The sequence below is a fragment of the Salvelinus alpinus genome, chromosome 4, assembly GCF_045679555.1.
Source record: "Salvelinus alpinus chromosome 4, SLU_Salpinus.1, whole genome shotgun sequence".
NCBI classification, from domain to species: Eukaryota; Metazoa; Chordata; class Actinopteri; order Salmoniformes; family Salmonidae; genus Salvelinus; species Salvelinus alpinus.
Window position 1 is genome coordinate 98623077 of NC_092089.1, and position 16469 is coordinate 98639545.

The 16469-nt window shown below is 42.2% G+C and overlaps 1 protein-coding gene across 4 annotated transcripts in view; it reads left to right on the forward strand.

The window, feature by feature from the left end:
* The first annotated feature begins 302 nt into the window (after nucleotides 1-302).
* LOC139574770 (copper-transporting ATPase 1-like) overlaps nucleotides 303-16469 on the forward strand; it is a 43818-nt gene continuing 27651 nt past the window's right edge. The window contains exons 1-6 of one of the 4 annotated variants that reach the window (XM_071399650.1): nucleotides 303-442; nucleotides 6771-6904; nucleotides 12042-12564; nucleotides 13884-14636; nucleotides 14993-15211; nucleotides 15657-15820. In XM_071399650.1, coding sequence (XP_071255751.1) covers nucleotides 6785-6904; nucleotides 12042-12564; nucleotides 13884-14636; nucleotides 14993-15211; nucleotides 15657-15820 — 1779 coding nt within the window. In that variant the 5' untranslated portion in view covers nucleotides 303-442; nucleotides 6771-6784. Of the gene's footprint in view, nucleotides 595-712; nucleotides 891-6770; nucleotides 6905-12041; nucleotides 12565-13883; nucleotides 14637-14992; nucleotides 15212-15656; nucleotides 15821-16469 lie in introns of those variants that run through there. The other 3 variants (XM_071399651.1, XM_071399648.1, XM_071399649.1) reach the window with 3 other exon arrangements.

Below are 16469 nucleotides of genomic sequence, written 5' to 3' on the forward strand. Positions count from 1 at the left end.
ATTGTTAGTCCTATGTTTGAACCTGCATTCCTGGTCTAACTGCTAGGCCTGCAATAATAACCTTGGCCCCTACTCACGTTACATTACAGGTTGGGTTGGTAGGACCATAAACTAACACTTGTTGGAATAAAAAATAATAGAATGGAATAGAAAAACTACATTTCTAAGCCTAATCGACACATTTTAATTTGCCTTTGTACAGCTTTGAACAACATACGCTACAAAATATGAACTGTGCAAAAGGTATTCAATGATCAGCGAAAATGAAGAGAAGGAGACGAAACCAATGGAGGACACCAGCTTAGAATATTTAGATGCACCCCCAAATTCATCACACGCTGCCCACGTCACCTCCCAGCTCCTCATCTCTCCTGCGCATATCCGCCGCAATTTGAACCGTGTGAAGTCAGCATGAAAAACCACACATCGACAACCTAAACAAGTAATGTCAATATTCTTGTATTTTAGCTACAAGCTGTAGTACAGCACTTGTTGCGGCGATAAGGAGATCGCTAGCTAGCAAGCAAGCAAGCCACGTTTCTCCCCCTTAGCATCCGAATATCGTTTTTGCAACGTCAACACCCTCCTGCTTAGGTAACTACATGATTATCTTCTTGTTAAACCATTTTGAGATATTTACCTGTTTATCTTGAAAATAACGTTTACTTTAGCGAACTAGGTTCAGTAGCTAGTTTGTTGGTGCTTGATCGGAAAGCAGTCACATTTTGTTTTTATAAAAGCTAGCTAGCCGTTGATCATGACTCTCAGTTCCATTAGATTAACGTTACACACGAGTCATTGGACAAAGTCGTCTTATGTATGGGGGAGTTTAGCTCCGACGGAAAATGCTGTACGGCTGCAACTCGTTAAACAGGTTAAAACAATATACAGTAAGTGTGTCGTTTGCATTTGTGTAGTTATTTTGATGTGGTATGAAAATAGAGTGATTTAGCTATGTTTCAATACATTTAGAATCGATTCACGTTTAACGTGAGATGGAGTATTTGGCTGTTTAGGCTTCCAGAGCCAATGCCTCTTTAAAATGAACATGTAACGTTAGGTTAGCTAGCAACGGTCCTTGCCCTATAGGAGTAACGTTAACGTTACGGTCCTTTAGTCCAATATTGGGCTAGCTAGCTATGCTAATATAATATAGCTATGATTAAAATACAGATTGTACGAAAATAAGTTACTTTACATTTGCTGTGGTGTCATAGTTACAGTTGCTATTGAGACAATAATTTATCCATTGCATTAATGTTATTAGTACGCATCCAATAAATAGGTTTAGCTATGTGACGCGAAGCTAACCAAAGCACTTTCATGCCATGGCTAGCTAACTAATGATGTAACTTGTTTTCTGAGGTCGATGTAGCTAACAGTACTAGAGGTCTCCAAATGTTGCTTACTGTGACCATCCTGTCCTATCTGTGTCACTCATGATCATCTATTATAGCTTTGGGGTACCCATGAAAGGATTCCGTTCACTATACAAACATCCTTTGTCATTACAATACATTTGAAGAAGAGATGGGTAGGTAGCTAGGCAGGATCCTTGTATCTGCTTTTAGCAACACTAGTATTTATATTGGCTTCAGAAAGTATTCATACCCCATGACTTATTCCACATTTTGTTGTGTTACAGCCTGAATTCAAAATGGATTAAATATATATTTTTCTCCGCCATTTCTCACTCATGACAAAGTGAAAACAGGTTTTTTGAAAATTTGGTGAATTTGGTGAAGTACAGAAATATCTCATCTGAAGTAAATTTGGGTAAGTCCCTAAGAGCTTTCCACACCTGGATTGTGCAACATTTGCCAATTTTATTATTTTCAAAATTATTCAAGCTCTGTCAAATTAGTTGTTGATCAGTGCTAGACAACCATTTTCAGGTCTTGCCCTCGATTTCGAAGTAGATTTAAGTCAACTGTAACTCGCCACTCAGGAACATTCACGGTCTTCTTTGTAAACAACTCCTGTGTAGATTTGGCCTTGTGTTTTAGGTTATTGTCCTGCTGAAAGGTGAATTCATCTCCCAGTATTTGGTGGAACGCAGACTGAACCAGGTTTTCCTCTAGGGTTTTACTTGTGCTTAGGTCCATTTTGTTAAAAAAAAATGTATCCTGAAAAACTCCCAAATCATTAACAATTACAACCATACCCACAACATGATGCAGCCACCACTATGCTTGAAAATATGGAGTGTGGTACTCATTAATGTGTTGTATTGGATTTGCCCCAAACATAACACTTTGTATTCAGGCCAAAAAGTGAATTGCTTTGCCAAATTATTTTGCAGTATTACTTTAGTGCCTTTTTGCAAACAGGATGCATGTTTTGGAGTATTTTTTTATTCTGTACAGGCTTCCTTCTTTTCACTCAGTCAATTGGGTTAGTATTGTGGAGTAACTACAATGTTGTTGATCCATCCTAAGTTTTCGATCACAGCCATTAAACTTGAACTGTTTTAAAGTCACCACTGACCTAAAGTCACCAATCCCTGTGCGGCTTCCTTCCTCACCGGCATTGAGTTAGGAAGGACGCCTATATCTTCGTAGTGACTGGATGTATTGATACGCCATCCAAATACATACAGTTGAAGTCGGAAGTTTACATACACCTTAGCCAAATACATTGAAACTCAGTTTTTCACAATTCCTGACATTTAATCCTAGTAAAAACGCCCTGTCTTAGGTCAGTTAGGATCACCACTTTATTTTAAGAATGTGAAATGTCAGAATAATAGTAGAGAGAATGATTTATTTCAGCTTTTATTTCTTTCATCATATTCCCAGTGGGTCAGACGTTTACACACTCAATTAGTATTTGGTAGCATTGCCTTTTAAATTGTTTAACTTGGGTCAAATGTTTCGGGTAGCCTTCCACAAGCTTCCCACAATAAGTTGGGTGAATTTTGGCCCATTCCTCCTGACAGAGCTGGTGTAACTGAGTCAGGTTTGTAGGCCTCCTTGCTCGCACACGCTTTTTCAATTCTGCCCACAAATGTTCTATAGGATTGAGGTCAGGGCTTTGTGATGGCCACTCCAATACCTTGACTTTGTTCTTCTTAAGCCATTTTGCCACAGCTTTGGAAGTATGCTTGGGGTTATTGTCCATTAGGAAGACACATTTGCGACCAAGCTTTAACTTCCTGACTGATGTCTTGATGTTGCTTCAATATATCCACATAATTTTCCTGCCTCATTATGCCATCTATTTTGTGAAGTGCACCAGTCCCTCCTGCAGCAAAGCACCCCCACAACATGATGCTGCCACCCCCGTGGGTCACGGTTGGGATGGTGTTCTTCGGCTTGCAAGCATCCCCCTTTTACCTCCAAACATAACGATGGTCATTCTGGCCAAACAGTTTTATTTTTGTTTCATCAGACCAGATGACATTTCTCCAAAAAGTACGATCTTTGTCCCCATGTGCAGTTGCAAACCGTAGTCTGGATTTTTTTATGGCGGTTTTGGAGCAATGGCTTCTTCCTTGCTGAGCGGCCTTTCAGGTTATGTCGATATAGGACTCGTTTTACAGTGGATATAGATACTTTGTACCTGTTTCCTCCAGCATCTTCACAAGGTCCTTTGTTGTTCTGTGATTGATTTGCACTTTTTCCACCAAAGTACGTTCATCTCTAGGAGACAGAACGCGTCTCCTTCCTGAGATGTATGATGGCTGTGTGGTCCCATCGTGTTTATACTTGCGTACTATTGTTTGTACAGATGAACGTGGTACCTTCAGGCGTTTGGAAATTGCTCCCAAGGATGAACCAGACTTGTGGAGGTCTACATTTTTTTTTCTGAGGTCTTGGCTGATTTCTTTTGATTTTCCCATGATGTCAAGCAAAGAGGCACTGAGTTTGAAGGTAGACCTTGAAATACATCCACAGGTACACCTCCAATTGACTCAAATTATATAAATTATGTAAATTAGCCTATCAGAAGCTTCTAAAGCCATGACATAATTTTCTGGAATTTTCCAAGCTGTTTATAGGCATTGTTAACTTAGTGTATGTGAACTTCTGACCCACTGGAATTGTGATACAGTGAATTATAAGTGAAATAATCTGTCTGTAAACAATTGTTGGAAAAATTACTTGTGTCATGCACTAAGTAGAGGTCCTAACCGACCTGCCAAAACTGTAGTTTGTTAACAAGAAATGTGTGGAGTGGTTGAAAAACTACGTTTATTGACTCCAACCTAAGTGTATGTAAACTTCCGACTTCAACTGTATATGCATGCATACATACATACAGTACCAGTCAAAAGTTTGGATACCTACTCAAGTTTATTTATTTATTTTTATAAAAATGTTCTACATTGTAGAATAATTGTGAAGAAATCAAAACTATGAAATAACCTAGGGTGGCCTTTAAAATGTTTTATTCGATTCCTCATGTTGTACTCATTGTTAGGAAGAATTGTGGTCCAAATCGGATGTTTGGTATTATATTCATTGAAGATTATATGAGTCCTATACATTTATAATGTCAATTTGGGTGCAATCAGTTAGCTTAATTTCTCAGAAATCTCATTATAGTTCAACAAAAAAAATGTTTCAGGAATGATAATCTTTCTAACTACAGAAACAATTTCAGAAAAATCTGAGATAGTGGGTGTCATGGCTTGCTGAAATGACATGGAACGACCCCCCCCCCCCCCCCCCCCCCTTTGCATAAGTACCAACCCTACTAACAATCGGCATATTGAATTTGATTTAACTTCTGGCTTCCGGTGGGCTATTCTCCTTTTTTGGTTCCTTTTAAGTCGTTCATGGCAAGTGGAGTGGCTGGAGCGTCATCTAATCAGATCCCCTGTCACACAATGATGTAGCTAGTAGCCCCTACCTGTCTACTGTCAAAGCAACGACATGTTCCTCTTCTCCTGCACTGTCACTGTCAGTGGCTCCTGAGCTGGGATAAGCCAGATTTCTTTTTGTATAGGTCCAATGCCTTGTGTTTGGTCTGGTATTTGGTAGCTACAATACGGATTGATCCTCAAAACAGCAGTAGTGCAGATTTATTTTCAGAGATATATATGTGTGTATGTGAAGCTGATGGGTAAGTAGATTTTTTTTTAAACATTTTTTGTTCATAATGTTTTTCCTTACAGCTTTTCAGAGTGTGATGGAGATATGTGTGATGTTAGGTAGTAAGGAGGGGTATGAAATAGAGGTTGACCGATTTATTATTTTTCAATACCGATTATTGGAGGACCAAGAAAAGCCGATACCGGTTAATCTGCCTATTTTTATTTGTAATAATGACAATTACAACAATACTGAATGAACACTTATTTTAACTTAATATAATACATCAATAAAATCAATTTAGCCTTAAATGAACAATGAAACATGTTCAATTTGGTTTAAATAACGCAAAAACAAAGTGTTGGAGAAGAACGTAAAAGTGCAATATGTGCCATGTAAAAAAGCTAACGTTTAAGTTCCTTGCTCAGAACATGAGAATATATGAAAGCTGGTGTTTCCTTTTAACATGAGTCTTCAATATTCCCAGGTAAGAAGTTTTAGGTTGTAGTTATTATAGGACTATTTCTCTCTACGATTTGTATTTCATATACCTTTGACTATTGGATGTTCTTATAGGCACTTTAGTATTGCCGGATTAGTATAATTCTGGCAAATTAATTACGGCCTTTGTTAGGAATAAATGGACTTCACACAGTTCGCAATGAGCCAGGCGGCCCAAACTGCTGCATATACTCTGACTGCTTGCACGGAACGCAAGAGAAATGACACAATTTCCATAGTTATAAGAAATTCATGTTAGCAGGCAATATTAAATAAATATGCAGGTTTAAAAATATATACTTGTGTATTGATTTTAAAGAAAGACATTGATGTTTATGGTTAGGTACATTGGTGCAACGACAGTGCTTTTTTCGCAAATGCGCTTGTTAAATCATCACCCGTTTGTCGAAGTAGGCTGTGATTCAATGAGAAATTAACAGGCACCGCATCGATTACATGCAACGCAGGACACGCTAGATAAACTAGTAATATCATCAACCATGTGTAGTTAACTAGTGATTATGTTAAGATTGATTGTTTTTTATAAGATAAGTTTAATGCTAGCTAGCAACTTATCTTGGCTTCTTGCTGCCCTCACGTAACAGGTAGTCAGCCTGCCACGCAGTCTCCTTGTGGAGTGCAATGTAAGGCAGGTGGTTAGCGCGTTGGACTAGTAACCGGAAGGCTGCAAAAACGAATCCCCGAGCTGACAAGGCAAAAATCTGTCGTTCTGCCCCTGAACAAGGCAGTTAACCCACTGTTCCTAGGCCGTCATTGAAAATAAGAATTTGTTCTTAACTGACTTGCCTCGTTAAATAAAGGTGTAAAAAATAAATAATAATAATCTGCAAATCGGTGTCCAAAAATTACCGATTGTTATGAAAACTTGAAATCGGCCCTAATTAATCGGCCATTCCGATTAATCGGTCGACCTCTAGTATGAAAGGGTCTTTGAGTGACATGTAAGAAATAGAACATTTTAGTTTTGGACCTTATGATTTATTGAGAGGGACTACTGCACATCAGCCCATTGACTAATCCTTATCTTGGTGTGTATGACGTCAATGTAATATTTACTGGCCTGTTTCATTTCTGTTTACTCTCTTGCCGTGGCATGACAAGGATTTTGTTTCCCCTCATAAATAGTCTAACTTATGACCTTCTTGTTTGCTTTTTGTAATGTGAAAAGGTTTTCTTTGTCTAACCATAATGTGTCCTTTGTTTTGTTCCCAGACTAAGGACTTACAATGACACTGAAGGTCAAGCTGAGCTCAGTTTGCCTGGGTGTAGAAGGGATGACCTGTGCTTCCTGTGTTCAGTCTATTGAGCAGCGCATTGGGGGTCTTCCTGGAGTCGTACACATCAAGGTGGGTCCGGTACACATTTATGGGAGGTTTCCCGGACCCAGATTAAGCCTAGTCCTGGACTCCAGTGAGAATTATTTTAATTTTATTTTTTAATAATTTTGTCCAGGACTAGGCACAATCCGGGAAACTGGCCCAATGTGTTTTAACATGTGTATCACAACTTTATAGGATAGGCCTTTGTGTGACATGTACATGTGTTAGATTATAATCTACACATCTAACTGATTTTACAGAATCTGAAGCATGTTTTCACCCTTACAGCTTTGTGGTCATCAATCTTTCACCTTTCAAACAGAATGTCTTCAAACTGCCAAGTCTGCATTTCCACCATAGACTTGACACCATTGCACAATTTCCAGAGATTTAAAATAGCGGAGTTTGCTGGTTTTTTTTTTTTTTACGGTTTCAGAACATTTAAAAAACTAGATGTGAAACTAACTAGCTAGAATTGAGAAAGCAGCAAAAACGTTTCTTTATTTTATTTTTTACCAACTATAATTTTATATTTCATTTCACCCAACTAAATATCCCATAGCATCTGATTTCCAGGTTGCATCCCAAATCGCATCCTATTCTCAACTACTTTTGACCAAGGAATCAGGGAATGGGGTTTGGGATGCACCTCCGCCTCCTCCTCTCCCCTAAGGGGATGGCTTGTTCATATAGCTTAATTGAAGATTAACAGTGATCCTTACTTCCGTGTAGCAGCTGTAATAATGTCCTAGATTGCAGTAAATGTGGCCTGGCCTTCTCTGTGTGTTTACCCCTCAGGCACAGGTTAATGAGGATATAATGTAATCGCGTTGTTCCTGACAGAGAGCTGGTCTTTACAGGACTGTCATTTGGTTATTGTGGGTCGATAACTGGCTGAACGGGTAGCAGACGGAGGATGGGCAATGTCATCAATTCCTTTAAAGGGTCTGGGGACGTTAATGTGTGTTATTGTAAGGAACGGTACATGGCCTTTAAGTGAGGAGTGAATAGATTGTTGTTCCATGTGGACGGTAGGACTGTAGGATAGTTTTTTACTAGTGTCGAAATTAAAAACAGTAGTAGACTGTATGAGGAAAGGACAGTCTTTCTCTCTCATTTACTCTCGCTCTCCCTGACACACACACACATTTAGGAAAACATAGATAATCTCTGGTACACACACTTCCCTCCTGTGTTTTTAACTTGCAGTTCAGTCAGGGTTGAGTGGTCATGTGATGGCGTCAGTTAATCACAAGTGTGTGTGTGTGTGTGTGTGTGTGTGTGTGTGTGTGTGTGTGTGTGTGTGTGTGTGTGTGTGTGTGTGTGTGTGTGTGTGTGTGTGTGTGTGTGTGTGTGTGTGTGTGTGTGTGTGTGTTAGAGAGATATGGGTTCATTATATTGCTACTAGAACATGCTGGAAGCTTCTGAGGCCAATGCACTCCTCTTTATATACAGTACCAGTCAAAAGTTGGAACACACCTACTCATTTTTATGTTTTACTATTTTCTACAATGTAGAATAGTGAAGACATCAAAACTATGAAATAACACACATGGAATCATGTAGTTAAACAAATCAAAATATATTTTATATTCTTCAAAGTAGCCACCCTTTTCCTTGATGACAGCTCTGCACACTCTTGGCATTCTCTCAACCAGCTTCACCTGGAATGCTTTTCCAGCAGTCTTGAAGGAGTTCCCACATATGCTGAGCACTTGTTCGCTGCTTTTCCTTCGCTCTACGGTCCGACTCATCCCAAACCATCTCAATTGGGTTGAGGTCGGGTGATTGTGTAGGCCAGATCATCTGATGCACCACTCCATCACTCTCTCTCATCACACTGTTGAAAAACAAATGATAGTCCCACTAAGCGCAAACCAGATGGGATGGCGTATCGTTGCAGAATGCTATGGTCGCCATTCTGTTTAAGTGTGCCTTGAATTCCAAATCAATCACTGACACTGTCACCAGCCAACACCATCACACCTCCTCCTCCATGCTTCACGGTGGGAATTACACATGCGGAGATCATCCGTTCACCTACGCTGCGTCTCACACAGACACGGCAGTTGGAACCAACAATCTAATTTGGACTCATCAGACCAAATGACAGATTTCCACCAGTCTAATGTCCATTGCTTGTGTTTCTTGGCTCAAGCAAGTCTTTTCTTATTATTGATGTCCTTTAGTAGTGGTTTCTTTGCAGCAATTCGACCATGAAGCCCTGATTCACACAGTCTCCTCTGAACAGTTGATGTTGATGTGTCTGTTACTTAAACTCTGAAGCATTTATTTGGGCTGCAAATTCTGAGGCTGGTAACTTTAATGAAATTATCCTCTGCAGCAGAGGGAACTCTGGGTCTTTCTTTCCTGTGGCGGTCCTCATTAGAGCCAGTTTCATCATAGTGCTTGATGGTTTGTGCGACTGCACTTGAAGAAACTTTCAAAGTTCTTGAAATGTTCCATATTGACTGACCTACATGTCTTAAAGTAATGATGGACTGTCATTTCTCTTTGCTTATTTGAACTGGTATTGCCATATTTTGGTGGACTTGGTGTTTTACCAAATAGGGCTATCTTCTGTATACCAACTGTACCTTGTCACAACATAACTGATTGGCTCAAACGCATTTAGAAGGAAAGAACTTCCACAAATGTAACTTTTAACAATGCACACCTGTTCATTTGGATCCGCCGACACCCAAATCTAACTGCCTGTAACTCAGGACCTGAAGCAAGGATATGCATATTCTTGATACCATTTGAAAGGAAACACTTTGAAGTTTGTGGAAATGTTAAATTAATGTAGGAGAATATAACACATTAGATCTGATAAAAGATAATACATAGAAAAAAAACATGTATTTTTTTTTTTACCATCTTTGACTTGCCAGATAATGGCCCTAATGTGTTATTCCAGCCCAGGCGTAATTTAGATCATTTTAAATGTGCCTAATTGGTTTATTAATACATTTTCAAGTTCATAACTGTGCACTCTGCTCAAACAATAGCATGGTGTTCTTTCACTAATAGCTACTGTAAATTGGAGAGTGCAGTTAGATTAACCTCTCTAGGCTAGATCGGACGCTACCGTCCCACCTGTGAAAGTGCAGGGCGACATTCAAACTACAGAATTGTAAATATTTAACATTCTTGAAAATACACATGCAATATGTCAAAATAAAGCTTAACTTATTGTTAATCCAGCCACGGTGTCAGATTTCAAAAAGGCTTTACGGCGAAAGCAAACCATGCGATTATCTGAGGACAGCACCCCATCAAACAAACACAGACAATCATATTTCATCCCGCCAGGCGCGACACAAAAGTCAGAAATAACGATATAATTCATGCCTTACCTTTGAAGAGCTTCTTCTGTTGGTACTCCAATATGTCCCATAAACATCACAGATGGTCCTTTTGTTCGATCAGGGTTTTGCCTGCCAAATAATTTCTGTTATACTCACAGACATCATTCAAACAGTTTTAGAAACTTCAGAGTGTTTTCTATCCAAATCTCCTAATAATATGCATATCCTAGCTTCTGGGCCTGAGTAGCAGGCAGTTTACTTTGGGTACGCTTTTCATCCGGATGTGAAAATACCGCCCCCTAGCCTAGAGGTTAACAAGCTTTCTGCCAATATTACATTTACATTTACATTTAAGTCATTTAGCAGACGCTCTTATCCAGAGCGACTTACAAATTGGTGCATTCACCTTATGATATCCAGTGGAACAACCACTTTACAATAGTGCATCTAACTCTTTTAAGGGGGGGGGGGTTAGAAGGATTACTTTATCCTATCCTAGGTATTCCTTAAAGAGGTGGGGTTTCAGGTGTCTCCGGAAGGTGGTGATTGACTCCGCTGACCTGGCGTCGTGAGGGAGTTTGTTCCACCATTGGGGTGCCAGAGCAGCGAACAGTTTTGACTGGGCTGAGCGGGAACTGTACTTCCTCAGAGGTAGGGAGGCGAGCAGGCCAGAGGTGGATGAACGCAGTGCCCTTGTTTGGGTGTAGGGCCTGATCAGAGCCTGAAGGTACGGAGGTGCCGTTCCCCTCACAGCTCCGTAGGCAAGCACCATGGTCTTGTAGCGGATGCGAGCTTCAACTGGAAGCCAGTGGAGAGAGCGGAGGAGCGGGGTGACGTGAGAGAACTTGGGAAAGTTGAACACCAGACGGGCTGCGGCGTTCTGGATGAGTTGTAGGGGTTTAATGGCACAGGCAGGGAGCCCAGCCAACAGCGAGTTGCAGTAATCCAGACGGGAGATGACAAGTGCCTGGATTAGGACCTGCGCCGCTTCCTGCGTGAGGCAGGGTCGTACTCTGCGAATGTTGTAGAGCATGAACCTACAGGAACGGGTCACCGCCTTGATGTTAGTTGAGAACGACAGGGTGTTGTCCAGGATCACGCCAAGGTTCTTAGCACTCTGGGAGGAGGACACAATGGAGTTGTCAACCGTGATGGCGAGATCATGGAACGGGCAGTCCTTCCCCGGGAGGAAGAGCAGCTCCGTCTTGCCGAGGTTCAGCTTGAGGTGGTGATCCGTCATCGACACTGATATGTCTGCCAGACATGCAGAGATGCGATTCACCACCTGGTTATCAGAGGGGGGAAAGGAGAAGATTACTTGTGTGTCGTCTGCATAGCAATGATAGGAGAGACCATGTGAGGATATGACAGAGCCAAGTGACTTGGTGTATAGCGAGAATAGGAGAGGGCCTAGAACAGAGCCCTGGGGGACACCAGTGGTGAGAGCACGTGGTGCGGAGACACCGATCCTGTAGATGTTGATTGAAATGCATTCCAGATGACTTCCTCTTGAAGCTGCACAAGGATTATCTTAAGACTACTTGTTTATGTGGAATATATTTGATGTCCTATTGATTGTAGTTGCATAACGTTTTAGTAACCGTCTCTGTGATTTCAGCCTATGCCATGAATCTCAGAATTGTGCTGATTTACATAGTAACCTTGACATGACAATTTTATGGCTGTCAATGACTGCATGTCTTCATGGCATAATTTTATAACAGCTGTATAATTCTGTTTAGTTTCAAAGCCTAGTTTTAGAAACTGCACTACTGTACACCAGTTGTCACTTCTGTTGATTCAGTATAAAGTGTTTTAATTATTCAGTTTGTTTGACATTTTGTTTCTGGTAGGTGTCTCTGGCGCTGAAGAATGCCAGCATCATTTTCGACCACAGTCATCACACCCCAGAGTCCCTGGCTGAGGCCGTGGAGGACATGGGGTTTGACTCCATCCTCTCAGACACTACCACAGCCTCCGTGGTCCTCACGGAGACCCAGCTGGTCCCCATCACAGCCCTTCTCACCCCCGAAGCACAGCAGGAGGCTCTGACCAGGCTAGCTCAGCTCCAGGGGGTCCTGGAGGTCCAGGAGAACAAGGACCAGAGGGGGGTGTCCGTTACCTTCATCCCTTCCCTGATCAGTGTAGTGCAGCTTGGGGAGGTGGTTAGTAGCTTGACCCCCCTCCTGGAGGTCCCTACATCCAATAGCCCTACAGAGGAAACACTTGTCCCAGCTCCTGCCACAGTGTCAGCCCCGGCCACATCCTCACAGCCTCAACTGGTGAAGATGCGGATCGAAGGCATGGTCTGTCTGTCCTGCACCACCACCATCGAAGGGAAGATTGGCAAGCTCAAAGGAGTTGAGAAAATCAAAGGTAATTTTGTTACTTTGTATTGTGTAGTAGTCACCGGTTTTACACTGAAGGCCATTGTCATTTGATCGTGACTCAATGAGGTCTGATCAAGTGTGGTGGTGATCTTGCTAAAGGTCCAATGCAGCTGTTTTAATATCAATATCAAATCATTTCTTGGTAACAATGAAGTACCTTACTGTGATTGTTTTCAATTAAAATGGTCAAAAAGAAACAAAAATAGCTTCTTAGCAAAGAGCAATTTCTCAAGCAAGAATTTTACTAGGATTGTCTGGGAGTGGTCTGAGTGGGGAGGGGAAAACTAGCTGTTATTGGCAGAGAGGTTTGGAACTCTCTTATTAGTCTTTTAACTACACTGAACAAAAATATAAACTCAACATGTAAAGTGTTGGTCCCATGTTTCATGAGCTGAAATAAAAGAGAAGCTGGGGACAATAAAATGCCACTCTAAAATGTGCAGTTTTTGTCACACAGCACAATGCCACACATGTCTCAAGTTTTTAGGGAGTGTGCAATTGGCATGTTGACTGCAGGAATGTCCACCAGAGCTGTTGCCAGATAATTTAGTGTTAATTTCATAAGCCACCACCACTGTCAATTTACAGAATTTGGCATTACGTCCAAACGGCCTCACAACCGCAGACCACGTGTAACCACGCCAGCCCAGGACCTCCACATCCGGCTTCTTCACCTGTGGGATCATCTGAGGGTGGGTGGGGGTGCTGAGGAGTATTTCTGTCTGTAATAAAGAGCTTTTGTTGGGGGAAAACAAATTCTGATTGGCTGGGCCTGCCTCCAAGGCCCACCCAGGGCTGCGCCCCTGCCCAGTCATGTGAAATCCATAGAATAGGTCTTAATGAATTTATTTGAACAGACTGCTTCCTTCTATGAACTGTAACTCAGTAAAATCTTAGAAATTGTTGCATGTTTTATATATATTTTCTAAGTATAATTTGCCAGCTGGTGATGTCATCAGGCAGGCCAAAATTCCATCCAACTAAAACAGGCTGAAACTTCTTTTCAAACAGCTGTTTTCACAATTTCACAGTATTATTCCTGTGTGTGTGTGTGTGTGTGTGTATTTATATAACACAGATTGACTGCACTGGTCCTTTATCTGACTTGGCATTCTATAGCGATGAATGAATATGGGAAGTTGCAGTAGTCCAGTATTCTCACTTAACATTATTCCAGACCCTGAAATGCAAGTTAATCTGGAAAACAAACCTCAATCTCCTGTTTTTCTGTCCTCAACACTGTGATACTTTTGGATTCCTGGAGATGATAATTTATGAATGTTTCCCTTGTGTGTTCTCCTCCAGTGGTTCTAGACTCCCAGGAGGCCACGGTTCTCTACCTGCCATACCTCATCACTATCGACGACATCATCGCCCAGATCGCCAAGGCCGGCTTCAAAGCCACACCCAAGTCCAAGCCCCGCCCCCTGCAGCTGTCCGTCAGTGAGATGGAGCGGTTGCTAAGCGCTGCCCTATCACCCCCACCGCCAGTGGAATCTTCCACCGAGGATTCTGAGGTGTCTACAGACTCGGCCCAGACTACCCTCAGGGTGACGGGCATGCACTGCCGCTCCTGTGTGGTAAACATCCAGGATAACATCTCCAAGCTGGCTGGGGTGACCTCCATAGAGGTATTGTTGGAGAGCGAGAGCGCCTCCATCCACTACGACCCAGAGAGGGTGACTGTGTCTTGGCTACAGCAAGCCATCGAGGCCCTGCCACCGGGGACATTTAAAACCCAACCCTGGAGCGCTACCTCTGGAGGTGTAAGCCCTACATCCACCACACCACCACCGTCGTCCCAGGCCGGCCTCTCCTCCACCCAGCCCTGCTACAGCCAGCCTCTGACGGCCACGGCCCTAATCCATATAGAGGGGATGACCTGTGGGTCCTGTGTTCAGTCCATCGAGGGGATGCTGTCTCAGAGGAAGGGGGTGCGGTCAGCCAGGGTGTCGCTGGCCAATCACAGAGGGGCGTTTGAGTTCGACCCTCTCCTCACCCAACCAGAGGAGCTCAGAGAGGCCATAGAGGACATGGGATTTGATGCCTTCCTGCCTGGTGAGTTGATGGGCGGTTTGTATTCTTTTATCCTAACTAGGGTTTCAAAATTCAGCAAACGTTCCGTACATTCCCAGGTTTTTCAGAGATCCTGGTTGGGAGGATTCCTTCGCTCCTTATTCTGGGAATCATAACAACAGGAATTTCTGTCTTTGGGGAAGTTTCTGGAAATTTGCAACCCTACACCTAATAATATCTCTAGCCTAAAGGCTGTGTTGTGAAACAAAACGAATGAATCTGTGTGTATTTGTAACTCATGTAAACTTCCCATAGCAGTAGCTGAAGAACAGCCATAGAAAGCAGCATGAGAAACCGACATGAAATGGAAACTAATTGTTGCTATATTGTCCTTTTAGAAACCAACTCCCTGTTGACCGTCCCAGTTATCAGTCCCCCCTCGCCCCCTTCCCCCGCCCCTGTCAAGGAGAAGGAGCTGGACAGCGACCCAGAGAGGGGCGCTGCACAGTGTGTTAAGGGGGCCCCAAACACCCTCGCTAAATGCTTCATCCAGATTGGTGGAATGACCTGTGCATCCTGTGTGGCCAACATTGAGAGGAACCTGAAGAATGAGCACGGTGAGAGGAGATTGTGTTCATTAGGGCATGCGCATTTTTTTGTTTTTGCAACGATTTACTCCCTGTTTCAGTCCATTTTCTTTGGTAATTAACACAACCCAGTACTGACTACTGATGGGAACTATGGTGTAGATCTATTAGGAACACTGACATAGAGCCTGTTCTGTACAGAAGCGAGCTGTCGTATCTGGGACGGAAAAGTGTCATAAACGGTGTCAGTTTCAGATTTACGACGGCAGTTTTTAAGTAACATGGGAGGAACGTGTAGGATGTTATGAAGGCTGTGGACTTCTACCTGGTCAGGACACCCCTTTAAAGGCATTCATCACTTGTATATTTACTGTTGTCTCCCTTTAGCATCAAACTCATGTATCAGTTCGATAGGAACGTGACTAAAATGGGTATGTTGCATTAGTCTAACATTGTCCTGCGTTCCTCTGTGCAGGTATCTACTCTGTGCTGGTGGCCCTGATGGCTAGTAAGGCTGAGGTCCGTTATAACCCTGAGGTGATGGACCCTCTGAAGATAGCCGAGTATGTCAGAGAGTTGGGCTTCACTGCTTCTGTCATGGAGAACTATGAGGGTTCTGATGGAAGCCTGGAACTGGTGGTGAGTGTTCTGATTCTAATCAACACACTGTAATGGTGTTCTGATTCTCATCAACACACCGTAATGGTGTTCTGATTCTAATCAACACACCGTAATGGTGTTCTGATTCTAATCAACACACCGTAATGGTGTTCTGATTCTCATCAACACACTGTAATGGTGTTCTGATTCTCATCAACACACCGTAATGGTGTTCTGATTCTAAACAACACACTGTAATGGTGTTCTGATTCTAATCAACACACTGTAATGGTGTTCTGATTCTCATCAACACACCGTAATGGTGTTCTGATTCTAATCAACACACCGTAATGGTGTTCTGATTCTAATCAACACACCGTAATGGTGTTCTGATTCTCATCAACACACCGTAATGGTGTTCTGATTCTAAACAACACACCGTAATGGTGTTCTGATTCTAATCAACACACCGTAATGGTGTTCTGATTCTAAACAACACACCGTAATGGTGTTCTGATTCTCATCAACACACCGTAATGGTGTTCTGATTCTAAACAACACACCGTAATGGTGTTCTGATTCTAAACAACACACCGTAATGGTGTTCTGATTCTAATCAACACACTGTAATGGTGTTCTGATTCTCATCAACACACCGTAATGGTGTTCTGATTCTAAACAACACACC